Genomic DNA, 26,775 nt, shown 5'->3' on the forward strand with positions numbered 1-26,775 from the left:
TGTGGAGGAAAAAAGTAGCTTCAAGAGAGAACATAAGCACTGGCTAACCTGAGGTTAAGCGCAGGAAGAAGATATGTCAGATACCGTACAAGCTAGGTAAGAAGAATTCAGCTAAAATGAGAAAGGCTGACTATGGACTAATGTGAGATACACATCTATGTAGAATATAGAATTCCTGGGAGCCACACACACAAGAGGAGTTCACCCTCAGCTAGAACCACTTCACTGGGAGTTTTCTGCTGCGAGCTCATGAAAAAATGGAGCAGAGTGGAAGATCAGAGCAAGCTTTCCTGGATACAACCCTGGAAGAGGGGAGTAGCTTCCATTCCAAAAAAGCCCCAAGTACCACCATTTCTGAGACCAACAGGACTGAAACTGGACTAGGACAAATGACAAGCCTACCCAAAACACCTGCCTTTCACCCTCCTCATCCCACCACTCCCTCCAAATGCTCACCATCAGTAAAAGGTGCAGTAGCCTCTAACATCAAGAAAAGAGCCCAGAGAACATTCTATGGTGCATGTAGAGGGAAGGTGAAAAGCAAAAAAAATGGAGCAGCATTCCAGCAACAGAACCCCTCCTCATTGCACAAGGTATAGCTGAAGGAATCCAAAGCAGTGGTGTATTAAAAGGATCATAATAAATAAGAAAAACTCAAATCCAATTGACTCCCTCCCTCCCATGCTAATGACCTAACAGAAAAAAGAGGTATACCCATTTTCAGACAAATACTATTCACTTCAGTCTCAATTATCCTGTATATGATTCTGAATCAATAATTATGAGACACTCTAAAATGGAAGAAAAAGAAAAACCCAACAAATGACAAATCAATCAATATAACTAGAGTTGCCTATAACACAGATGTAATTTTCAGCCAGTGAACTTTAAATTACTAAGATTGATATGGTAAATGCTTCTGATAGAGGTGAAAAGGTGGAAAATATACATAGAGATATAAGGAGTATCAGCAGGCCCTGGCTGGTGGCTAAGTGGATAGAATGTCAGCCTGACCTATGAATGTCCTAGGTTCCATTCCCAGTCAGGGAACACAGGAGAAGTGACCATCTGCTTCTCTCCCACACCATCTTCTTCTCTCCCTCTTCCACTCTAGCAGCCAGTGGCTCGATTTGTTCGAGCATGGCCCTAGGTGCTGAGGATAGCTCAGCTGCAGAACCCATTAGCCTTAGGCACTAGAAATAGCTTGGTACTCAAGCACTGGCCCTAGATGGAGTTGCTGGGAAATCCCGTTTAGGGGTACATGCAGGATTCTTTTAAGGATATTTGCGTTGTTTCTGCTGTTTTCCTTTTGTGAACATTGCTACTGTAACTAGTCTTGTACATGTCTGTGAGTATATTCTTGACCTCAGGCAGGTATTTTGAGAGAATCTATTTTTAGTGGCACATGTTCTCCAAGGAACAGTGGAAGAGAAACTTAGCGTTACATTCATACAATGGAATAGTACACAATAATACAAATAAATGAATTGTATTCCTACACACATCAATGTGGATATATCTCAAAAATCTAACAGTTAAATGAAAAAAGGCTCCTTCAATAGAAGACTGGATAAAGAAGATGTGGCACATATACACTATGGAATACTACTCAGCCATAAGAAATGATGACATCAGATCATTTACAGCAAAATGGTGGGATCTTGATAACATTATAAGGAGTAAAATAAGTAAATCAGAAAAAAACAAGAACTACATGATTCCATACATTGGTGGAACATAAAAATGAGACTAAGAGACATGGACAAGAGTGTGGTGGTTACCAGGGGTGGGGGGAGGGAGGACATGGGAGGGAGGGAGGGAGGGAGAGAGTTAGGGGGAGGGGGAGGGGCACAGAGAACTAGATAGAGGGTGGCGGAGGACAATCTGACTTTGGGCGAGGGGTACGCAACATAATTTAATGACAAAATAACCTAGACATGTTTTCTTTGAATATATGTACCCTGATTTATTAATGTCATCCCATTACCATTAATAAAAATTTATAAAAAAGAAAAAAAAGAAAAAAAAGAAAAAAGGCTCAAATACATAAAATGTGATATTCTTTAAAAAGGGGGGGGTGCAAATGAAACAATGTATTATTTAAGGATTCAGACATAGTAGGTAGCATTTATTAACAAAAATCAGGACATAAAGACATAATTGTGAGGAAACAGTATTACAGTCAGGTTAGAATATAGTGCTGACTTCTGAAGTTATGTTCTATTACTTGGCTTCAGAGTTGGGTATAAAGGTCTTTGTTTTACTGTTGTACTTAAATTATATTACATGCTTTTGTGTGTAGATGATATTTAAAATTGAAATATGTGTTTCCAAAGCATCACAAAACTGAGCAAAAAAATTGTTTAAGGATGCAAATATATATATGCAGCTAAAAACTATAATGAAAGCAAGAAAGAAAAAAGACAAGGACATAAAATGTATATAACATTTTGTAATATATCTCAAAAGAAAAGCTGATTATACCTATGTCAAATAAAGAAATAGAATAATAATTATGAATCTTTACCTGAAAAAAAAACATAAAGCCAAATATTTTCACTGGTAAAATCCAACAAACATTTAAGGAACATATAATACCAATTTTACACAAATTTCTCAGATAACAGAGCAGGAGAAAACACTTCCAAACTCATTTTATGAAGCCAGTATTAGCCTGACACTAAAGCCAGAGAACCAGAGAATAGTTAGATATACTGTGTACCTACCACCCAGAATTAACAGGTATTAATAACTGAATGTTTTTTTAAATGTTCACTTGTAAAACACTTTTCTATAAAGGAAATATAAGAAACTAATTTACAATGATCAGTTAGACTCCTTTTTGGCCATGGCACACGTCAGTAACAATAGGATCTGTAATTTGGTACTAGGGGAAATGGAGGATGCTGTCCAGGACAGTCATATAGTCTGAGTACTCCAGATGTCCTTCCTTTACCTTGCTGTCCAGAAAGCTAAGGTGCTCAATATCTTTATTATATACGGCTTAAGTGTCTGTTTGTCGCCGATGGCTTATTGGTTGCTTGCGTAACTGTAATAGCCAACGGGGTGAAGTTGCCACGGCTGAATGCAAATTGAGCGGGTCAGGGGGAAGGTGAACATTTGTTTGCATTGGCAATCATCTGTTTTACATAAAAACTACATCTTAACGTAATTTCTTTTAAGAATGCCTCCTAGAAAATACAGCACTGAAGAGGAGAGTAAAGGAGCTAAAGCTGCACAAAAACGGCTTTCTCGACAAAAAGAAACCACTGAGCAGAGAAAGACAAGGCTTGCTTCAGTAGTAGAGCAAATGCGTCCTTCTCGGCAAAATGAGACTGATGACCATAGAGAAACAAGGCTTGCCTCAGATGCAAGACAAAAAAAGCCTGTCTCGACAAAATGAGTCCCTTGAATAAAGGTAGGAGAGAAATGCAAAAAAATGACAGAGTAATGCTGACCAAAACGCAAAAAGGATTAAAACAGTTTCAAATGATGGAAAGATCTACACAAGAAATGTTGTGTACAAAGAGATCTTTGACATGTGAATTAACATTTTATTATTTAAATCACCTTTATTTATTGAGCTAGCGGTGGCTCTTAAGAAATGTACCACCAGTGGTTTCCTTCATTGCACTCTACTTTAAGCAATTAAGCAAGTAGAAGGGGGAAACCCCGTGGGGCACTAAGCAAAGGGGAGTCCTCGCCGCCTGCCCTGGGTAATTCAGTTTGAATTAGCAGACACCTTTGCACAAATCATTTTAATTACAATTTATAACATCTAGAACAGCGGTCATTTCGTATGACTGCCGGGTTTTCTAGTATATTATACCTAAACCCATTTAGGGCATATAATGTGTCACGGCACAATAACTAGGAGGCTGTGATCCAGTACAAAAAGCTTGTCCTTCTGGTTTCGTGACAACAGAGGCGTGAAATAGGAACAATGGAAAGAGACTTTGCATGGAGCATGGGGGGCCACGATGCTGGGGGGTGAGGGTATTAAGGTGAGTGGGACACTTGAAACCAAGTTAACACAATAAATTTAAATTTTTTTAATTTAAAAATAAATTTTAGAAAATCACGCACATTAGAATAGTCAAGCAATAAGGAGAGGAAGATAGGGCTGGCACAAAGACAGAAATGAGAAAGTTTCATTTAGCAGTTTTGCAAGTTGGATTTTTAACCTTCTAGACACATTAAAAATAAAATTATATAGGAAAAAAAGTAAAAGGCTTGAGTCATAGTATCAGTTCCATTACTACTTGTTTGACTTTTTAATAGATGTACTTATTTATGTGAGCTTTATTTCCTAAATACAGAAAAAGAAATGGATATCTTATACAATTGTCGAGCACTATGATTTTTAAAACAAAAGCAATAGAAGCTAACCAAACCACAGATTCTGAAACACTTTTGTTCCTTGTTTCTATGAGTCAGGCACCTATAATGTTTTGGGACTCTTGCTATCTCACTCTAGCAAGCCATAGTAAGGAATGAGTCATTTTATTTAGCATAAAAATCAGGTCATCACAGTTATCTCATCAGTATTATTGGCTAAGCCTATTCATCTATTTCCTTTCTTCCTGTCTGTCACACTCCACACTTCCAATTCAAGTAGTTCAGTCTATTTCTTACCCTATTATTTGACACTCCTTAGTACTTTAAATATACCACCTTACCTGGATGTTCCATTGTTCAAACATTAAATGTCCATCTATAAAACAGTATCTAGTCCAAGAACCTTATGGTCTTACACCCAATAACAAAATATCTAGCTATCCTCTAGCCATCCAGTTGTAAGGACTCAACGTTGTAACAGCTACTCTAATAAGCATTGTTTATAAGAAAATAAACTTTAAAAAAAAAACTCATTTATTCAATCTGACTTCAGACTTTCTGCTGTTGAAATCTGAAATGCACTGCAAAGTTCACAGTATTTGAAGAGAAAACAAGGAAAAAAGATGAAAACGGCATTTACTTGTACCCCATTCTTCCAGTCCCCCCAACTCTCTTGCTACTATGTTCCCTGGAATGATTATTTATACTTATTTCATTTACAAGACACTTATCTTCATTCTACATATAAAGAAACAGAATTCAAGATCAGGTCATAAAACTACTAAGGAGCAGAACTAAGATAAGAACCCAATTATGCCTAACTCCAAAACCATAATAAACCACACAGCTAAAATCCAACAGCCAACTAAGTTATACCTATGACTAATTGTTAAATGCAATCAAATTTTAAAATATACTATTAATTAATAAATTCATACCTTTTTGTATACAGCTGTTATGTCAGAATCCAAAACAATTATATTCCTAAGCTTTGCATTTATTTCAGTTACTGAAGGTCTCATAATTATCTCAGAATCGAGCCCTAAAAAAATAAGAATATTTAATGCTTTTTCTTTCATGTAATAGTTTTGAATTTATTTTTTCTGAAATTGTATTACCTTCAATCTTAATTTCAGAAATGTTACGTTTCTGATCTTTAATAAAGATCTGTAAACATGATAACTCTGCTAAAATCTGCAAGGTAATAATATCTTCATTCTTGGATCGTTTTAAATCTGCAAAAAAAAAAAAAATCACAGTGGAAAGGAAAACCTTGTAATTACCTCACTATACTCATCAATTAAATAAAATATCACAACAAATAATAATAGTAGAGAAAAATTTGATTTATAGTTCAACTGAAAACAAGCAAGATATTTGCTAAAATTAGGAATTCCAAAAAACAATCAAATCTAATGAAAACAAAAAGCCAAACAAAAGCGAACAGATAAAACAAAAAAAAATGGTCGCTAGATTAGGCTAACATTTGAAATTAAGATATTGCTAATTATAAAATCATAAATCTTTTTGAGAGTCGGTAATTACTAGGTGATACCTGTCATTAAACTTGTAACTTTTCACAGCTTAAAAAGTACTCTAATTAAAAATATATATTACTCAAATTTTGTTCTATTTTCCTAATCTAAAGTAATGATTTTAAATGCATGAATTTTAATCTAAATCAAATACTTATGCAGTATAATCTTCAACTTAGAAGAATGGTATGATAAATAAAAAACACATTTTCTTCAGCAATAATCACTTTACTATTATTTTTTAAAATTAACCTAGCATATAATGAATCTAGACTTTAAACTAAGCAACAAAATTTGAAAGACAGTATTATAAATTAATAAGGCCAGAATCAATCTACTTGGTAAAAAAACTGGAGTTTAAATATTATACCAGTTTAATATCTACAGCAATGAGATAAAATTGTTTGTTTCTATTATTGCTTACAGTGGCGATTATGAAATCTTTTAAACCTTCACCTATTTAATAGATTAAAGATTTCATCTCATTTTTATTTAACTGAGGGCCTTTGATTATTACTTAAGTGGAAACAATTTCAACGGAGTTATTGGTCATTTGCAATAAATTATAATTTGCTTTAAAAAAAAACACAAAAACCTGGAGTTAAATTTTAAAGAAACATACGTATTTTTTTAATGACGTCTCCTTTGTCTTCAGTCTCTGCAACATACACTGGGGTTGATTTTTCCTCTAATTGTGGAAGGATATTATTAAAATAATTTATTGTATTCAGAAGTGCTTCAGTGTGCAAATGAATATCCAAAGAGGAAAAATTCACCTAAAAAACAAAGTTGATTTTAATAGGTCAATAAATATGTTTGTCTGCTCTGTATAAGGCATTAGTCTTGTGGTACAAAGGACTGAATTTATAACATTCCTTTCCTTTTTCTTTTTTTTTTTTGTATTTTTCTGAAGCTGGAAACAGGGAGAAACAGTCAGACAGACTCCCGCATGCGCCCGACCGGGATTCACCCGGCACGCCCACCAGGGGGCGTCGCTCTGTTGCGACCAGAGCCACTCTAGCGCCTGGGGCAGAGGCCAAGGAGCCATCCCCAGCACCTGCGCCATCTTTGCTCCAATGGAGTCTTGGCTGCGGGAGGGGAAGAGAGAGACAGAGAGGAAGGAGGGGGGGAGGGGTGGAGAAGCAGATGGGTGCTTCTCCTGTGTGCCCTAGCCGGGAATCGAACCCACGACTTCTGCATGCCAGGCTGATGCTCTAACACTGAGCCAACCAGCCAGGGCCACATTCCATTTTTATCCTCAAGGATCCTGCGTTCTAGTTATAAAGTAATTTTCATAATATACTATTAACTTAGAAATACAGTATCTAATTAGAAAACGAATTATTATTCGTTGGTACCTTAATCAGTTGTGCAACATTATTATAGGTACTTTTCAAATCTGGTACATTCTTTTCAGCCTATTTAAAGAGAAAAAAAATCTGTTAGAAAATTTTTAATAAACATAACAAATACAATTAATATATACAATGGTCCTAATAAACATGTGTAGAAAATTTCCAGCTACTTATACATATAATTATCTAAATGAACTGCTTCCACAGAACAAAAGAAATTTGGCACCTAGCAAGTGTTCGATAAATTATCAAGAGTAGAAAATTAAATATTATCAAGTGTAAAGAACAATCATTCAGTCATCAACAACCCTATAAGGTCCTTCCTAATTCTCCCTGTATGTGGAAACAAAATTTGTGACAGAATTGTCTATCAAGTATCTAAATACTCTGTGGTATCTTTATATGCAGAACATCTATTTAATGCATAAACAACAAAAAACCTAAAATATCATATTTACATAATAGTAAAAATGGTCTTCAAAGTGATAAAAAGCTCTTTCAGCATTATCTTAGCATAAAATAATGTGTCACATACATGAAGAAAGGTCAATGAAAACATGGAATAAATCATAAGTATACCATAGTTAACAAATGATAAAATGGATATCATAAATCAATATAAAAGATATGACACCAGGAGTAGGTGACAGGAAATTAGGTAACTTCAGACAATTGTAGGAAATCAGTGAAAGCTTCACCTCACATCATATATTGTATTAAATAGAATCAAGATTAAAGAGTTTTTTTCTTTCTGATACCTTGATAGGGGAAAGAACTGCAGGTTATTTCTACTTAGAACACAGGCTTTTTATTTTGCTAAATGAAGTGTTCTATCTAATAAAGGATAAAACAAAATCTTAAAAGTTTTAGGTGTTCTCGAGATCTCAACAGAATCAAGACTGAACTGAATATTCCTAAACTTATAAAACTTGATTATAACATTTCAGCCATCCATTTATCATAGCAACCAGATATAAATGGTATGGCTTACCTTCACATATTCCAGTGTTAACAGATCTTCCATTGTGTTATCCAGTGTTGTAATCAAATAAATTGGCTTTTCATTTTCATCTAAAAATAATTTTTATAATTATTTTTTCATAGTAAAACAAAGTGAAAACAAATACAGGCAATGTTATTAAATATAAAATTGGAAAAGAAGGATTTCCTGTATCGGTTTTGAGCCTTGGATTCCATCTTACCCTAGTCAGATCCATCATCTTTTATTTTAAACTCTAAAAATGTAACTTCTCCTCACAATTCCCTTCCCTTCTCCTATGCCAAATGCTTAAAACTCTTACCCTGCCAAGATAGGAGGTAAGGTTTAAAAAATAAAGAGTAGTAATCAGCTAAAGAAAAAAATGGCTAATAGGAACAATGAAAAGATATAAAGAGAATTCTGGCCCTGAGCCATAGAAATATCTAAAAAAAAAATTGTCAGACTCCCTGAAAACCTAAGTGTTGAGAAGAAATCAATTAGGTATATGATAAGAAACAAAGTCTTCTTGTATATTAATATAGATTAAAATAAACCCTATTACCATACAAGCAGTCTTTACTAGTTGTATTACTGCTTCTGTTCAAAACCTAGGAAAATAAGTGGGGAAACTCCTGTAGAAGAGTATTTATATAAAGCCCTTAAAACTACCATTACCAAATTACATATGGCTACTAGAAATTAACATCTAGATACTGAAACAAAGGACTAACCCAATTGTACTACTCTTGAGAAAAAAAAAAATAGAAAATATTCCATAGAATCTTACAAATTTAAAAGCTTAATAGTAGTTAAGCTGGACTTCTCCAGGTTCTATTTATATTTCAACCCTTAAAAAGGTCCCTAGTTTTCTCATATTTATGCATTAATTGAACAACTATTTGCTGATCATATGCTTTGTGTAAGAAACTACTATTCATTTCTTCCCACTCCAAGAAAACAAAAGCAAAAATAATACAAAAACAGGTGCAGTGATAATTGTGTATCTTGTATTTTGTGTGAAAGGGTTTTCTTATTTTTTGATTTTGAGAAAAGAAATTAATAAAAATAAACATGAAAATTAACAACTAGTGTCATACTTCTGGATTAACACAACACACTGCAAGTTGGTTTGACTATCTTTCCAATTATCAGAGCAAACTGTTTCTTGATGTAAAAAGCATAGTAAAACAAAACTCTGTGTCAGCTACATATGATGGTTTTCTCAGCAAGAGAGGATAACAGCATCTACCACATTCAGGTTCTCAAGGGCTACCGAACAAGTATAGTGTGGAACTAAACTGTATAAATCATATCCAATGACTGAGCTGCCAGGCTGGAATACTTAATTTGCCTCCCAAAATACAAATATAATTTAATCCAGGGCTCAAAAACACATAAAGTTTTCATGATACTAGTTAACTGACACCTTTGCCTGAGAAAGAGTTCCTAGATAAAATGACTTTCTTATATCCTTGAGATGTATACAAGCACACTTGGTACCTTTCTTAATTCCCACAGATAGCAGTTAAGATTTAAATTTTCACTTTTAAAGTTCTGTAACTCCCTTATTTTCAGTATCTCAATTTACTGGGGGAAAAAATCCTAAATGAGTTTAAAGTAGTTCACAACGTAGCTTGAATTTAAAATTTGAATCACTGATTAACTTTAAAAGTTAATCATCAAAAGAAGATCAAATTCCAGGATGACCAAAAGCAAAGTATTTTTACACACATGTAATAAGCAGAACATATTTATGTGTTCAAAAATAAAGTTAGAAAATTACTACCTTTAACTTCTAAAAAAATTTTTAAAGACAACTGTACCAATAATCACATTAAATGCCAACAGATTAAATCTGACAGTTAAAAGACAGAGATTACCCGAGTGGATCAAAATAAGACCCAGCTATAAATTTTTTACAAGAAACCTACTTTATTTTTTTTTTAATGTGTCAACTGATTTTTTTAAGTTTAGTTGGTATATAATGTTATATACTACTTATATTAGTTTCAGGTGTTAAACAGTGATTTCACATTTTTATATCCTATTATGTTATCACTAACTCTAGCATTCATCTGTCACCAAACATCACAATATTACTCACTATATTTCCTTTCATCTTTTTCATCTAACACTCCCATTTGCTTCCCCTCTAGCAACCATCACTTTGATCTGTTTCTATAAGTATGTTTCTGTTTTGTTTGTCCATTTGTTTTTTGTTTTTTTAGATTCCACATATAAGTGAAACCAGTGTTTGTCTTTCATTGTCTGACTTATTTCACTTAGCATAACATCCTCTAGATACATTCATGTTGTCTCAAATTGCAAGATTTCATTCCATTTTATTCCTGCATAATATTCCTGTGTGTGTGTGTGTGTGTACACGTGTGTATATATGTATATACACCACATCTTCCTTATCCATCTATTGACGGGATCCTAGGTGGCTTGCCTATCTTGGCTATTGTAGATAATACTAGAGGGTACAGATACTTTTCAAACTAGTGTTTTCACTTTCTTTAGATAAATACACAGAAATGGAATTGCTTTATCATATGGTGGTTCTATTTTTAATGTCTTGAGAAATCTCTATGCTCTTTTTCATAGTGATGGCATCAATTTAAATCCCTACTAACGCCCTGGCCGGTTGGCTCAGTGGTAAAGCGTCGGCCTGGTGTACAGGAGTCCCGGGTTTGATTCCCGGCCAGGGCACACAGGAGAAGCGCCCATCTGCTTCTCCACCCCTCCCCCTCTCCTTCCTTTCTGTCTCTCTCTTCCCTTCCCGCAGCCAAGGCTCCATTGAAGCAAAGTTGGCCCTGGCACTGAGGATGGCTCTATGGCCTCTGCCTCAGGTGCTAGAATGGCTCTGGTTGCAACAGAGCAACGCCCCAGATGGGCACAGCATCGCCCTCTGGTGGGCATGCCGGGTGGATCCTGGTTGGGTGCATGCAGGAGTCTGTCTGACTGCCTCCCCATTTCCAACTTCAGAAAAATACAAAAAATACAAAAAAAAAATACAAAAATAAATAAATAAATCCCTACTAACAATACACAGTGGTTCCTTCCTTTTCTCCACATCCTCACTGATACTTATTTTTTGTCTTTTTTGTAATAGCCATTCTAACAGGTATAAGGTTATGTATCTCACTGTGGTTTTGATTTTCATTGTGCTGATGATTAGTGATACTGAGCATCTTATAACTGTTGGTCATCTTTGGAAAAAAAGTTTATTCAGATTCTCCACCCATTTTTAAAATTGTATTGTTTGTTTTTCGCTTTTAAGTTGTATGAATTCTTTATATATTTTGGATATTAACCCCTTATCAGATATATGAATAGAAAATGTCTTCGCCCATCCAATAGGTTGCCTTTTCATTTGGTGATAATTTCCAATGCTGCACATGAACCTTTCAGTTTAGCGTGGTCGCACTTGGTTATTTTTAATTTTGACATCATAGTAAAAAAAATCATCAATCACTAAGACCACCTATGTTTTCTTCTGGAGGTTTGATGGTTTTAAGTCTTACATTGTGCCCTGGCCAGTTGGCTCAGCAGTAGTGTCAGCCCGGCGTGTGGCAGTCCCAGGTTTGATTCCTGGTCAGGGCACACAGAAGAAGCACCCATCTGCTTCCCCACCCCTGCCACTCCTCTTTCTCTTTCTTCCCCTCCTGCAGCCATGGCTCGAAATGGTTCAAGCAAGCTGGCCCAGGTACTAAGGATGACTTCATGGACTTGCCTCAGGCACTAAAATAGCTCGGGTGCTGAGCAACTGAGAAGCAGCCCCAAATGGGCAGAGTATCACTGGGTAGGGGGGCTTTGCTGGGTAGATCCTGGTCGGGGTACATGTGGGAGTCTGCCTCTGCCTCCCTGTCTCTCAATTAATTAAAAAAAAAGTCTTACATTGAAGTCCATAGTCCATTTCAAGTTAATTTTTATATATGGTGTAACACAGTGGTAGAGTTTCATTCTTCTGCATGTGTTTGTCCAGTTCCCCAACACCATTTATTAAAGAAACTGTACTTTCCCTATTGTGCATTCTTGACTCCTTTGTCATAAGCTAACTGACCACAGATGTGTGAGTTTATTTCTGGACTCTCTATGTTCTACTAATCTATATCTATTTATTTGCCAGTCCCTTCTTGGTTAAATTTATTTGTAGGTATTTTATTCTTTGTGATGCAATTATAAGTAGAATTGTTCCTTAAATTTCTTTCTCTGGTACTCCTTGTTAAAGTATAGAAATGCAACATATTTCTGTACATTGATTTTTTATCCTGCAACTTTAATTTGTTTATTAATTTTAAAAGATTTTTTATTGTAGACTTTAGGTTTTTCTTTATTTGATATCATGTCATCTGCAAACAGTGACAGTTTCAGTATTTAGTCAATGAAGAAATCAAAAGAGAAATTTTAAAAAATACTTTGAAACAAATAAAATTGGAAATACAAAAATTTATGGGCTGCACAAAAGCAATAAGAGAGCAGTTCATAGTGATAAACACCTACCTCAAGGAACAAGGTAAGTCTCAAGTAAGCAATTTAGCTTTATACCTGAAGGAACCAGAGGAGGAGGAATAAATGAAATCTAGCGTTAGTAGAATGAAAGAAATAACAAGTATCAGAGAAGAAATACATGGAGTGTAAAAGATAATGGAAAAGATAAAAAAAATAAAGCTGGTTCTTTGAAAACATAAAGTTGGCAAACCTTTAATTAGATTCAACAAGAAGAAAAGAGAGCACTTAATAAATAAAACCAGAAATGAAACAGGAGACATTATACCATATAGTTCATAAATACAAGAGATCTTGAGACTACTATGAAAAAGGTACTCTAACAAATTGGACACCAAGAAAAAATGGATAAATTCCTGACTTAATCATCAAGAAACAGAAAATCTAAGTTAACCAATTACTAATAAGGGGATTCAATCAGCACTCAAAAACCTTCCAACAACAAAAGCCTAGGACCAGATGACTTCACTTGTGAATTCTACTAAACATCTTTGAAAAAAAAGAAGAGGAGGAAACATTTTCAAAGTACTTTCAGAGGCTAGCATTGCTCTCACATGAAAACCACACAAGGACACCACAAGAAATAAAAATTACAGGCAGGATCCTTGATGAACACTGATGCAAAAAATCCTCATCAAATATTAGCATAGCAAATTCATGATCATACATCATGATCAAATAGGATTCATTCCAAGAATGTAATAAAGATGGTTCAATAATATCCGCAAATCAATGTTATCTACCTCATTAACAGAATAAAGTGAAAACATACCTTAACAGTAAATGGCATATATTACATGACCACAGTTAACATCATACTCAACGGTGAAAAGCTAAAAGCTTTCCCACTAAGATAAAAAACAAGACAAAGATTCACTCTCATCACTTTTATTGAACATGGTATTTGAAGTCCTCACCAGAGTAACTGATAAAGAAAAAGTCTAAACTCTAAAGGCACCCAAATTGGAAATAAGTGTGTCTTGATCATTCCACCAACCATTCAGAATTACCTTTCATGTAAAAATCCAAAATTTAAGAAAATATGAGTAATATCCTCCTAAATGCCTACAACAGAAATATTTTCTAAAATATCACGTCATTTATCTATATGGTTACGGGACCTAAAGTGTTCATGGTAAGCAGACTAATATCATGCTCTCCTTTCCAAGAATGTCCATGCTCTCATCCCCCAAACCTGAAAATATGTTCTCTCCTATGACAAACTGAGCTTTGCAGAGGTTGTTAAAGGGGAAATTAGTGTGGATTGTCCACAGATGCCCAATCTAATCACATTAGTTTTTAAGAGTGGAATCAAAAGGCAAAAGAAGATGTTAGATGATAGCATAAGAAGGACCTAATGCCCTACACTCATACTGAGCTATAGAAGACAATGTATAAAAAGCCAGAGATTCCACTAAGAGCTAAGGACATTCCTAATAGCAGGGAACAGACTTAAACCACATGGAAGTGAATTCTGTCAATGCCTGAGTGAGAAAGAAAATGAATCTGCCCTGGAGATTCCAAAAAGAATTCCCCTTGGCATCTTGATTTATGCCTGTTGAGACTTATGGCAGGTTTCTTTTCTAAAAAAAAAATTAAAATAATATATCTGTATTGTTTTAAGGCACTAAGTTTGTATTAAATTGTTATAGTATCAATACAAAACAAATTCAGTGTTGTAGAATTCAGTTAAATCAATTTAAAATTGACTATTTTATTGTCCATAATAAAAAAATACATATATCTTCACCTTCTATCTGGTCTACCTAGATTCCCAGATGTAAGATACAAACTAAAGACTAATTCATAATAATATTTCAGCAAATGTACTTATATAATACCTAGAGAATTTAAAACTTTACATTAGGTAGTCAAACAATAAAATTAATAATTTTAAAACACAGAGATTCTTACCCAAGTACTCTGGGCATTTTAAACAGAATTCTTTCAAAAAGGCATTGGCTTTTAAATCAAATGTTCTAAGCTCTATTTCTGTGCCCAATCCTAAGACAACAATTTCTACCACGGGCAGTTCACAATCTTCAACAAGGTGATAAAACTGAACCAATACCTGGAAAATAAAGAAAAATAAAAACTATCGTTATCTAAATCAAAGAATTGCTTGTGTGGATGATGATATATGGATGGATATATGAGGTTTACATAAGATATAAATGGTATGTATTTAAAATTTAGGAAAGATTTTATAAAAACACAAACCTATAATACACAAAGTAAAGGAAGAGAAAACAGTGCAACAACATTTGGATTCAGCTTATATAGGATGAAAGAACAGTGCCTATTAGTAACGACACTATATAAATATAAAGCTGTGAACAGCAAAAATAACAATTTAAATAAACCATATCAATTTTTTAATAGTACATACCTCTGGCACTTCAAATCTTACTTTATACTGAATAATATTTTTTGAACAATCCGGCTTTTGAACCTTTTTTTGTTGACAACTTTTAACTCTATCTGTTGACTGATAATGTTCTTCCAAGGGACTACATGGTGCATCATAAAATTCCTCCTCTGAATCTAAATATCATAAAATATTGTTTAAGTCAACAACTAAATGACTTACTTAATAACATATTTATAATTTCCTAAAGTAACTATGAAGACTAAAACACTAAAAGCAGGCTATTTCAAAAATATAATGTAAAAATGAGAAGATAAATCTTAAAAAATACAGATATTATATCTGAAAAAATAACATTCTTCGTGACCACAAAAGTATTGAAACTTAACAAAATGCAATCTTTATCTTAAAATCATTGGTCTATTGGCCCTAGCCATTTGGCCCAGTGGAAGAGCACTGGCCCAGCATATGGATATCCCAAGTTCAATTCCTGGTCAAGGCACACAGAAGAAGCGACCATCTGCTTCTCCAACTCTCTCCCTCCCCTTCTCCCTCTCTCTCTCTCTCTTTTCCTGCAGCCATGGCTCAATTGGTTCAAGTGACTTGGCCTCAGGTGATAAGAATGACTCTGTGGCCTCTGCTTCAGGCGCTAAAAAATGACTCCGTTGCTGAGCCAAGGAGCAACGACCCCCAGTGGGGGCTTGGCAGGTGGATCCCAGTTGGGGCACATGCAGGAGTCTCTCTGCCTCCCCTCCTCTCACTAAAATAAATAAAGTAAAATAAAATAAAATCATCAGTCCATTTAATAATGGCTAAAGAAAATTTTATACTAAATGCCAATATCAATGACTACCACATTCTAAATACTCAAAGGAACATAGTAATATGCTCTCTCTATCTGGAGAGAAAAGGACTTAGTTACAAACTGCAATATTAAAAGCAGAGGCAGGTCCTGAAGTTTGAATGAAGAAACCGAGATGCAGTACTACTTCATATATAAATATATACTTGTAAATACATGATAATAAACTCCTAAAAATTGCTATTAAAAAAGAACTCAGAAAACTATAAAATCATTTTAAAAATGTTAAAAAAAATAAAACCAGCTGAAGCATATCCCTAATAACCCTCCTTCCCTGGTCATCACACACAAAGAAAAACTTGGTAGCACAGCGGATAGGGCATCAGCCCAGCATAATGATGCTCCAGGTTTGATCCCGGTCAGTGCACACAAGAGAAGCAACCACCTGCTTCTCTCCCCCATCCTCTTCCCCTTCTCTCTCTCTTCTCCTCCCACAGCCAGTGGCTCAACTGATTGGAGCACATCAGCCCCAGTTGCTGAGGACAGTTCGGTTGATTCAAGCATCAGCCCCAGACAGGGGTTGCCAGGTGGATCCCAGTCAGGGTGCATGTGGGAGTCTATCTCGTTATCTTCCCTCCTCTGACTTAACAAAAAACAAAAACAAAAAAAGAGTAAATTACTAGTGGTCCTTGTGATTAAGTTAAACTTTTATGTACCAAAAATCCCACTGCAAAAGTAACTTTAAGGAACATTCAAGCCCTGGCCAGTTGGCTCAGCGGTAGAGCATCGGTCCAGAGTGTGGAAGTCCTGGGTTCAGTTCCCGGCCAGGGCACACAGGAGGTGGGCACAGGAGAAGCGCCCCATCTGTTTCAGCACTTCTCTACTTCCTCCTCTCCTCTCTCCCCTTCCCCCTCCCTGGGGGGGAGGAAGGGTGGCTCCTCCCGCCCCCACCCACCCTCCTTCCCTGTCCCCTCCACCCACCTTCCTTAAAAAAAAAAAAAAGAAAAAAAAAAGGAACATTCAAATTATACTGTTTTAAGGAAATTTAAGTAAAATTTCTAAAAAATATGCAAAAATTTATTGTCTGAAATTTTTTATATGGCTTTAAAATAAAAATTACTTCCATGAGATATTTATAATAAGGAAAATGTCCTAATTTTACCATCTTCAGCAAATGTAAGCTCCAAGAGAGGAATCTTTTTCTGTGCAATTTGTGATGTTCCCAAAGAAGAGGACCTTTGGATCTGAAAGGAAAGTGATTCACGGCTAATTAGCACAAAGACTTTTATTGAAAGTTCAAAGACAATTTTGACTGGAAAAAAACCTAGTCTGAATTAGACAAGTAAATTATAAAATGTGTATTTAAAGAAGTGATCGTACATTTTAGGGCTAAATATAAATTGTACAACTACAATAATTTCTTTGTTGACAGGCTTTGAGTCTAAAGAGATCTTAGATATATCTAAACTCAACATTTTACAAAATAAGGAAGCCACTTTATGATATCCATGAGAAACAACCAAAACTCTCAAATATTTAAAGCCTCTACAGTTGAGGAGTTTTCAGTTTTATTTTAATTTTTAAAGATATTTCAGCAAATGTACTTGTAAACTGTTTGGGGCTATATGGCATACAAAAACATTAATGCAGCAAAAAACCATAATACAAGATACCCTGAATCTTCCACCCAAGCCAAGAAACAAAGCAGTACCATAGCTTACCTAGAGCACCTTATAGGCTCCCCCTTGATCACATTCCCTACCACTAATCATGATGTTGCTTTATTTTAGTTTGTTTTAAACCTATGAATGATTCTCTAAATAATGCATTTGCTTCTGCATCTTTCTATAATATAGGAAAAGAATATATTATATATATTTTCCAGTGACATTATTCTACAAATAATCTTTTATTTTTATCAATATTGATAGTTTATTCATTCTCACTGCTATATTGTATTCCATTTATGAATAAATCACTACTTTTCTGTCCTGTACACCGTTGATAAATATTTGTATTGTTCACAGACGTTTGTTTTTACTCACAGTGGCACTATAAACATCCTTGAACTTTGCCCTTGGTGCTCACATGTAAGACTTTTCGTGGTGTATATATCCAAGACTGGAAATGCATATGTTCACCTTACTAAGTACTTATCAAATTGTTTCCACAAGTGGTTGCAACACATTACATTAATGTCAGCAGATTAGAGTTTGTATGGTACCATATCCTCAAGAATGTTTAATGTCTTCAGATATTTCAAATTTTACCAACGTCATTGATAATTTCATGCTAATTTTAACCTTGTTAAAAATTTCACAAACGTGTAATAGTTATACATCATATTATAGGTTCATGGGTTATTTGTGTTTGTCCCTCTCTGAATCCTGTTCGTTTGGGAAAACATTTTTATTAAAATATAACCTAGTACCTAGGAGTACGTAACTGTAAATATAAAGTTCAATAAATCCTGAAAGAATAAACATACTCATGTACCCAAAATCCAGATCCAGGAACAGAACATGACCAACAACTCGGAAGCCTCCCTCATGCTCTTCAGAATCATTAAGCATACTACCAAAAGGTAATGACCATGCTGCCCTAATATTAACTTTTAATGTACTAAAACTTTTACACCTAAATCCATAAAAGATGTTTTGCATTTTCCTAATGAGTAATGAAGTCACACACCTAGTCACGTGTCTGTCTGCTCATTTCTTATTTGGCTGCTGCCTTCCAAAAAGACTTAAGTCTTTTAAGTTATATGTGTTGAAAATATTTTTCCCAATTGATCAGCTTGCCTTTATTATTTTTCAGTGTCTCTCAAAAATCAGAAAATTTTAATTTGCATGAGATCTAATTCATTTTTCTTCTTTTGTGTTTGTACTCTTTAAAATCCAAGATATCTTTACTTACCACAAGGACTCAAAGATTTTCTCTTATGTTTTTTGTTAAAGAAATTTTATACCCTTGGGCATTTATATATAGGTCTATGTTCTATTTCAAGTTAAATTCCATTTTCTTAATTTTTTATTTTTTTATTTTTCCAAAGTGAGAAGCAGGGGCGGGGAGGCAGAATAGACAGACTCCCACATGTGCCCGACTTGGATCCACCCAGCATGCCCACCAGGGGGTGATGCTCGGCCCCTCTGGGGCATTGCTTCATTGCAATCAGAGCCATTCTAGTGCCTGAGGTAGAGGCCATGGAGCCATCCTCAGCGTCAGGGCCAACTTTGCTCCAATGGAGCCTTGCCTGCAGGAGGGGAAGAGAGAGAGAGAGAGAGGAGAGAGGGAAGGGCAGAGAAGCAGATGGGTGCTTCTCCTATGTGCCCCATCCAGGAATCAAATCCGGGACTTCCACATGCCAGGCCAACAATCTACAGCTGAGCCAACCAGCCAGGGTCGAAAGTAATTTTCATTTTGAAGCCACATAAAAAATTTCAGTTTAAGGTAAGAGTTGATGGTTACTTATTTATCACATAATTCTTTTACACAAAATAATCTAGTTATTTCAGGACCATTTGTTTTAAGGACTATCCTTCCCCACATTAGTTGGATTGGCATCTTTGTAAGAAATCAAATATATTTTAACCATCTATTACATTATGGATTTATTCCTGGACTGCCTTCTACTTTATTGACTTATAGGTCTATTCTTATATCACTACAGCAGTATATTGAATAAAGCAGCTACAAATCAAACAAGAAAATCAAATATTAGATATCCTGCAACATTATACTTATCCAAAACTATTTTGGCTAATATTTAACCTTTGCATTACCATACATACTTTATAATAAGCTTGTTAGTTTCCAGGAGAAAAATAGTTTGGTTATTTTGATTTCAAGAAACATTTACTGTCACTACCCAGTCGTGGTGCAGTGGATAGAGCATTGACCTAGACACTGAGGTCCCCAATTCAAAACCCTGAGATTGCTAGTTTCAGCGCAAGCTTGTCAGCTTGACTGGCTCCCTAGTTTGAGCATAGGATCATGGACATCATCCCAAGGTCACTGGCTTGAGCCAAAAGGTTGCTGGCTTCAAGTCCAAGATCTCTGGCTTGAGCAAGGGGTCAGTGGCTCGGCTAAAGCTGCCCTTCCCTCAACGAGGCACGTATGAGAAGCAATAACTGAACAACTAAAGTGACACAACTATGAATTGATGTTTCTCATCACTATCTTCCCTCACTCTCTCCCTTCCTGTCTGTCTGTCTGTCTCTCTCTCTCAAAAATAAATAAATGGAGAAAAAGGAACCTGTAGAGTTTGGTTAGAATTACCATCTTAATAAAGCCAGTCTTCTAACCTTGATTATATATACCACTTCACTTATTTAGGTCTTCTTTAATATTTTTCAGAATGGTTTTATAAACATTATATAAATTAATTATATATAAACATTATATAAGTTAAATTTCATTTAAATTTAAAATCTCTGCTCTTAAAAAGAGACTGTTAAAAAAGAAAAATCTCAACAACAGATACAAAAAAATATTGTAAAACACTAAAGTGTTTGGGTAATAGTATAACATCAGCAACTTATTAACAAACAGCATCAGGAAAAAACTTCTTTTCAGTATTTTTACAACATTTCCATAAGTTTGAGATTATTTCAAAAGAAAAAAAGTTAAAGAAAAATAATTTTTTTAAAAACAAAAAAATGGGAATGGTTATTTTCTTTTTGAAATTCGGCTGATAAGAAACATAATATAAAACCCAGAAATCATGAAGGTAAAATCTAATAACTTTGACTAAATAAAAATAAAAAGTTTGGCATGGCAAAATAAAAAATGTATCAGCCTGGACTGAAGAGCTGGTTGATTAGATCATCATCCAGAAGTACAGAGGCTGCTGGACTGATCCCTAGTCAGGACACATACAGGAACAGATCTATGTTTCTGTCTCTTTCTCCTTCTCCGTCTCCCTCTCCCCCTCTCCCTCTCTCTAACTCCCTCTTCTTCTCACCCTTCTTCTCTCATTAAAATCAATTAAAAATTTTTTTTATGACAGAGACAGAGAGAGGGACAGATAGGGACAGAGAAACAGGAAGGGAGAGAGATGAGAAGCATCAATTCTTCGTTGCGGCACCTTAGTTGTTCAGTGATTGCTTTCTCTTATGTGCCTTGACCGGGGGACTACAGCAGACCAAGTGACCCCTTGCTCAAACCAGCAACCTTGGGCTCAAGCTGATGAGTCTTGCTCAAACCAGATGAGCCCACCCTCAAGCTGGCGACCTCAGGTTTTCAAACCTGGGTCCTCTGCATCCCAGTTCAATGCTCTATCCACTGTGCCAGTGCCTAGTCAGGCCAATTAAAATTTGTTTTTACATTTTAAAAGTATAGCCAACCCAGGCTGGGTTGCAGGCATGAGCATGGAATCATAGACATGACCAATGGTCGCTGGCTTGAAGCCTAAGGTCATTGGCTTGAACAAGGGGCTGCTGACTCAGCTGGAGCCACCCCCTAACCCCCGTCAAGGCACATATGGGAACGCAACCAATGAATAATTAAGGTACTGCAACTATTGAGTTGATGCTTCTCATCTCAATCCCTTACTGTCTGTCCCTGTCTATCTCTCTACCTTGCTAAAACAAACAAAAACAAAAAATAATTTTTAAATAGATTGAAAACAACTGGGGGAAAAAAGTGCTTGTAAATAAAAACAACAATAGTTTCCTTAACTGTAAAACCATAATCCAACACAAGACATAAAGTGCTGTTTTCAAAAATAGAAATTAAAATACTGAATAAATTTATAAAAATAGGTTCCATCTAATTCATAAAGAATGCAAATCAACATCATAAAATAACATTTTTCATTTAATGGGTAAATTTTAACATTTGTTAATATTCAAGATGAATGAAAACAGAGAAATAGCCTTTCATTTACTATTGGTGGGACTATAAATTAGTACACAATTTAGAAATTTGGCAAAGTTCACTAAATTGTAAAATTCACAGTTTTTTACTCAGCAATTTTACCTTTAAAAATTCATCTAATGCATAAAAATATACCCAAATATATGTATAAGGAAGTTGAAAGTCATATTTTTGTAACTATGAACATTCATAAAAATGAGTGCCAATCAAAAGGGAATTAGGTAAAGGATGGTATACTCACGTAATTTAACACACTGCTCAAAAAAACTAGGGAATATTTCAAAATGAATATGAAGAGATAAAAAAGAAGCATTTGATTTTTTTTATTAAATAAGAACATCAGAAAAGCAAACAACAAGTCAAAGAAAGTTGTATGGTTATACAAATGAGATGCAAAACCAACTTTTATTTCATTGGTGAAAATGCACTATACAGAAGGCTGAAAGTACTGGAGTATCTGCACAGTCCCTGACCCTCTAACTTTTGTGAGCAGCATACTATGTATATCACCATAAAACAGAACAAGGTAGATCTATGCTAACATAAAATTATCTCTAAGGTGTGTAACATAGACAACAATGGTAAAAGTACACACATTCAGAACAGTACGTATAATCCCACTTATGTAAATGTTAAGAACACTGGAATATACACACACACACACACACACACATATACACACACATGTACATAAACACAGGCACATATGTTTGTGTGTGCGTATGAGTGTATGTCATAAACGTTTTCAGAAAACTGGAGATGGAGTGGTTAATAGTGTTACCACTGAGGAGAAGAACTGAAGGCTGGAATGAAGAAAGGTAGACATCAGTTTACTCTTTTCTTTACTGTATGTAGTTTTACTACATCACCACTTAGTCTTTTAAAATGTAATTTTTAAAGGTCTATTTAAAATAGATTTTTTCCTCAAAATTTCTGTGGTTGTTAAAATACTATTTGTGAATTTGTAATGTGTGCTTTATTAATTTTGTAAAGAAGATTACCTGAAACGGTTTCACAGGGGCATGTACTTCAGCTGCAGGTGTGGGTTTGGGAATACTCTCAATCAATTCCAAAATTCCTTGCAGTTTTTTATCTGAGATTCGTAAAGAAATCAGTGGTAACTTTCCAAAAATCTTGAACCTGTTTCAGAAAGATAGGAATCATTATAAAGCAATTTTCATTCTGATTGAAGTACAGTAATTAAAAAGATGACTGTTCCCCTTAAATTATCCAAAAATAATCAAATGCTATTTTAGCACTAAAAATTACCCATAGTCCATGGACAAATTATCCCTAATCTCCACTCAAATTTACATTTAACCTGATTAACCAGTCTCATAAAATAAAATAATCTCATTTTTCAGAGGCTTATTTTTTAATATTATATCTCCCTCTATTAAATGCCAAGAACAGTTGAAAATTACTACTCATCAAGTATTAATTACATGATAGGTGTTAAGGAAGGCATTTGATATGCATTAGCTAAATAGTCCCCATAATGTAATAGGTACAGTTTATTTTTGTTCCCTGTTTCTTACAAGTTCCCATATGTACATAGTTCCTAACTAAGGACTGAGAAGCTAAAATAACTTGTCTAAAAGATTATACCTCTAAAACCATGTCTAAAAATATGATCTTAAAAAAATACCATCACCACATGATCATATAGATGCATGTAACAAAATCTAACATACAGTCATGAATTTAAAAAACTTTCAGTAAGCTAGAATAAAAAAGAACTTTCTCAACTTGAAAAACCTACAGCTAACATTATTCTTAGTGGTGAAGAAACTCACAATTTTCCAACAAAGATTGGCTACAAAGCAAAGATATTCCTCTAACCACTCCTTTTCAAGATTATACTAAAAGTCCTAGCCAATACAATAAGTCAAGAAAAGAGAAAAAAGTCATACAGATTGGAAAAGAAAACATAAAACTGTCTTTATTTGCTGATGAAATGATCATCTACATAGAAAACCCAAAGAATTAAAATAAACAAACAACAAAAAAAACAAAATAAAAAAAACTTCCTGGAACTAGAAGCTGTTATTGTAAGGTTGCAGGATAGAAAGTTAATATACAACAAATACTTTTCTATATGCCAGCAATGGAAAAGTGAAAATTGAAATTAAAAACACAATACTATGTATTAGCACCCCTTAAAATACTTAGCTATAAAACTAACAAAATATATGCAAAATCTACATGAGAAAACCTTCAAAACTCTAAAGAATAAAATCAAAGAACTACATAAACAGAGATATTCCCTTTTTAAGAATAGGAGAACTCAAAAAAAAAAAAAAAGAATAGGAGAACTCATTCATTACTGTCAAAATGTCAATTCTTCACAAACTGATCTTAGATTGAATACAATCACAAACAAAACCGCAGCAATTTAGTTAATGGATATTAACAATATAATTCTAAAATTTATATGACGAGGCAAAAGCACGAAATAGCCAACACAATTTTAAAGAACAAGAACAAGACTAGAGGATTAACACTCCCTGACTTCAAGACTTACTATAAAGCTACAGTAAGATACCATTAGTGGTGACAGAATAAACAAATAGATCAATCAGCCAGACTAGAAAGCCCAGGAATAGACCTCCATAAGTACAGTCAACTGATCTTAGACAAAGGAACAAAGGAAGGCAATACAATGGAGCAAAGACATTCTTTTCAACAAATGATACTGAAATAACTGGATATTCACATGTAAGAAAAATTAATCTAAACAACAAACCTTAACCTATCACAAAAATTCTAAGTGATCATAGCTTTAAACGTAAAATGCAAAACTATAGAACTCCAAAAAGATCAATTCAAGAAAACTTAGATGATGTTAGGTATGGCCATGACTTTTTTTAGATAAAAAGGCACAATTCATGAAAGAATAAAAAAAACTGATAAGCTAGACCTCCTTCATTAAAATGAAAACTTCCACTCTGCAAAAGACAGTGTTAAGATAATTAGAAAACAAGCCACAGATGGTGAGAAAATATTTGAAAAAGATACATGTCATAAAGAACTGTTATTCAAAATTATACAAAAAATTATTTAAACTTTGTAAGACAATTCAATTGAGAAATGGGATAAAAATTTTAACAGATACTTCATCAAAAAGATATAAAGATAACAAATAAACATATGAAAAGCTGATTCCTATCATGTATAATCAGGGAAATACAAATTAAAACGAGATACTGAAACACACTTATTAGAATGACCAAAATCTGGAATATTGATAATACCACATAGGGCATCAACAGCAGGAACTCATTTATTGCTGTTGTAAATGCAAAAGGATGCAGCCACTTTGTAAGAAGTTTGGTGGTTTCTCACAAAAGTAAACAAAGTTTAACCATACGACCCAGCAACTGAGCTCCTTGGTATTTATCCAAAGGAGGTGAAACATATATATGTCCCCACAAAAAATGGCACACAAATGTTTAAAGCATCTTTACTCATAATTTTATATGACTAAAGCTTATCCACATAAGCTTTATAGCCAAAACTTGGAAGCAAATAAGATGAGCCTTATCAGAAAATAAAATATTATCAGTACTAAAAAAAAATGACCTATGAAGTCATGAAAAAGCATGAAAGAACTTTAAAAGAGTATTACTAAGTAAAAGACGCCAATCAGAAAAGGCTACATATTGTGTGATTCCAACTACATGAAAATATGGAAAAACCATGGATGTAATAAAAAAGTCAGTCTTGCCAGGACTCAGGGATGGTGGAGAAATAAATAGGTGGATCATAAAAGATACTCCATGTGTACACTCTATATGACACCAAAAAATGAATACAGGGCATTATGCATTTGTCCAAACCCATAGAATATACAACATCAAGAGTAAACTGCAACATAAACTATGGAATTAGGGTGATGATGATGTGTTAATGTAGGTTCATCAACTTTAACAAATATACCACTCTGGTGTGAGATATTGTTATTGGGGAAAGCTATGTGTAAGTAGATGCAGGAGGTCTATGTGAAATCTCTGTATCTTCCTATCAATTTTTCTGTAACTCTAAAACTGCTCTAAAATGAAATCTTTAAAAAATAATACTAGAGACATATCCAAAAGAAAGTAAATTTTCATCCACTGCACTTTTATTCCTGCATTTTTCCTATAACTTTTTCAGTTCACACATTGGCTACCTGAATTTCTAGAGAAAATTATAAGCCTTTGTCTACTACCAATAGACTAAATATTTGTAATTAATCCCATACATACTAGTTTAACTTAGTAACACACTATGCAGTGGTCTTATTTATATATACTGCTCAAAATTAGGGGATATTTCAAAAGAAATATGAAGCTATAAAATATCCCCTACTTTTTGTGAGCAGTATATCTAACTTTTCAGTTTCTTTAAATATGCCTGTACAACTTGAAGGTGATGGGCATCAATATATTACCTTCTAAATAATAGAGAACTTCCTTTTATTAGCCTTAAACTTTCTAAGCTCAAACTTAAAAAAAATTCTAATGTGTCGAGTTCCAGGATTTTATAGCATATTTATACTGCTTAAAGCTTATAAAATTGTTATTAAAACCTCAAATTTCATCTTTCTAAATTATTATAGTTTCTGCCTGTGATTATTTTCAGTACACTTCTCTAATCCTCACCTACAGTCACTTAATTTTCATTAGAATATTAGTTGAAATGGCTTTCCTGGTGTCTTTTCCCTTTAATTGATCAAGTGTGGCTGTAATGCCCTGGAACAAAAGGCTGGCAAACTGTGGTCATTCTTTAATCCAGCCCTACTGCTTAGGTTTGTAAATAAAGTATTGGAACACAGCCATACAAAACAAGAGATACAGAGGACCAATTGTATATTTATTGAAAAAAACTGCATATAATTGGATCACATAGTTCAACCTCATGTTGTCCAACAGTCAACTGTACCTAGAGCAGTCAAATTCACAGCGATATAACATAGACTGGTGATTACCATAAGCTGGGGTGGCAGAAACAAAGAGGAAGAGGGCATG

The 26,775-nt window shown here is 34.4% G+C and overlaps 1 protein-coding gene across 4 annotated transcripts in view; it reads right to left on the reverse strand.

Moving 5' to 3' along the window:
• VPS13A (vacuolar protein sorting 13 homolog A) overlaps positions 1 to 26,775 on the reverse strand; it is a 224,969-nt gene that overhangs the window by 124,283 nt on the left and 73,911 nt on the right. For all 4 annotated transcript variants that reach the window (XM_066257049.1, XM_066257048.1, XM_066257050.1 and 1 more), the window contains exons 23-31: positions 22,768 to 22,906; positions 17,052 to 17,133; positions 15,109 to 15,263; positions 14,634 to 14,790; positions 8,220 to 8,299; positions 7,232 to 7,291; positions 6,496 to 6,649; positions 5,457 to 5,573; positions 5,277 to 5,380 (exon numbers count right to left, since the gene is read on the reverse strand). In XM_066257049.1, the coding sequence (XP_066113146.1) occupies positions 5,277 to 5,380; positions 5,457 to 5,573; positions 6,496 to 6,649; positions 7,232 to 7,291; positions 8,220 to 8,299; positions 14,634 to 14,790; positions 15,109 to 15,263; positions 17,052 to 17,133; positions 22,768 to 22,906 (1,048 nt within the window). The remainder of the gene's footprint in view (positions 1 to 5,276; positions 5,381 to 5,456; positions 5,574 to 6,495; positions 6,650 to 7,231; positions 7,292 to 8,219; positions 8,300 to 14,633; positions 14,791 to 15,108; positions 15,264 to 17,051; positions 17,134 to 22,767; positions 22,907 to 26,775) is intronic.

Source organism: Saccopteryx bilineata, chromosome 2 (assembly GCF_036850765.1).
Source record: "Saccopteryx bilineata isolate mSacBil1 chromosome 2, mSacBil1_pri_phased_curated, whole genome shotgun sequence".
Lineage (NCBI taxonomy): Eukaryota > Metazoa > Chordata > Mammalia > Chiroptera > Emballonuridae > Saccopteryx > Saccopteryx bilineata.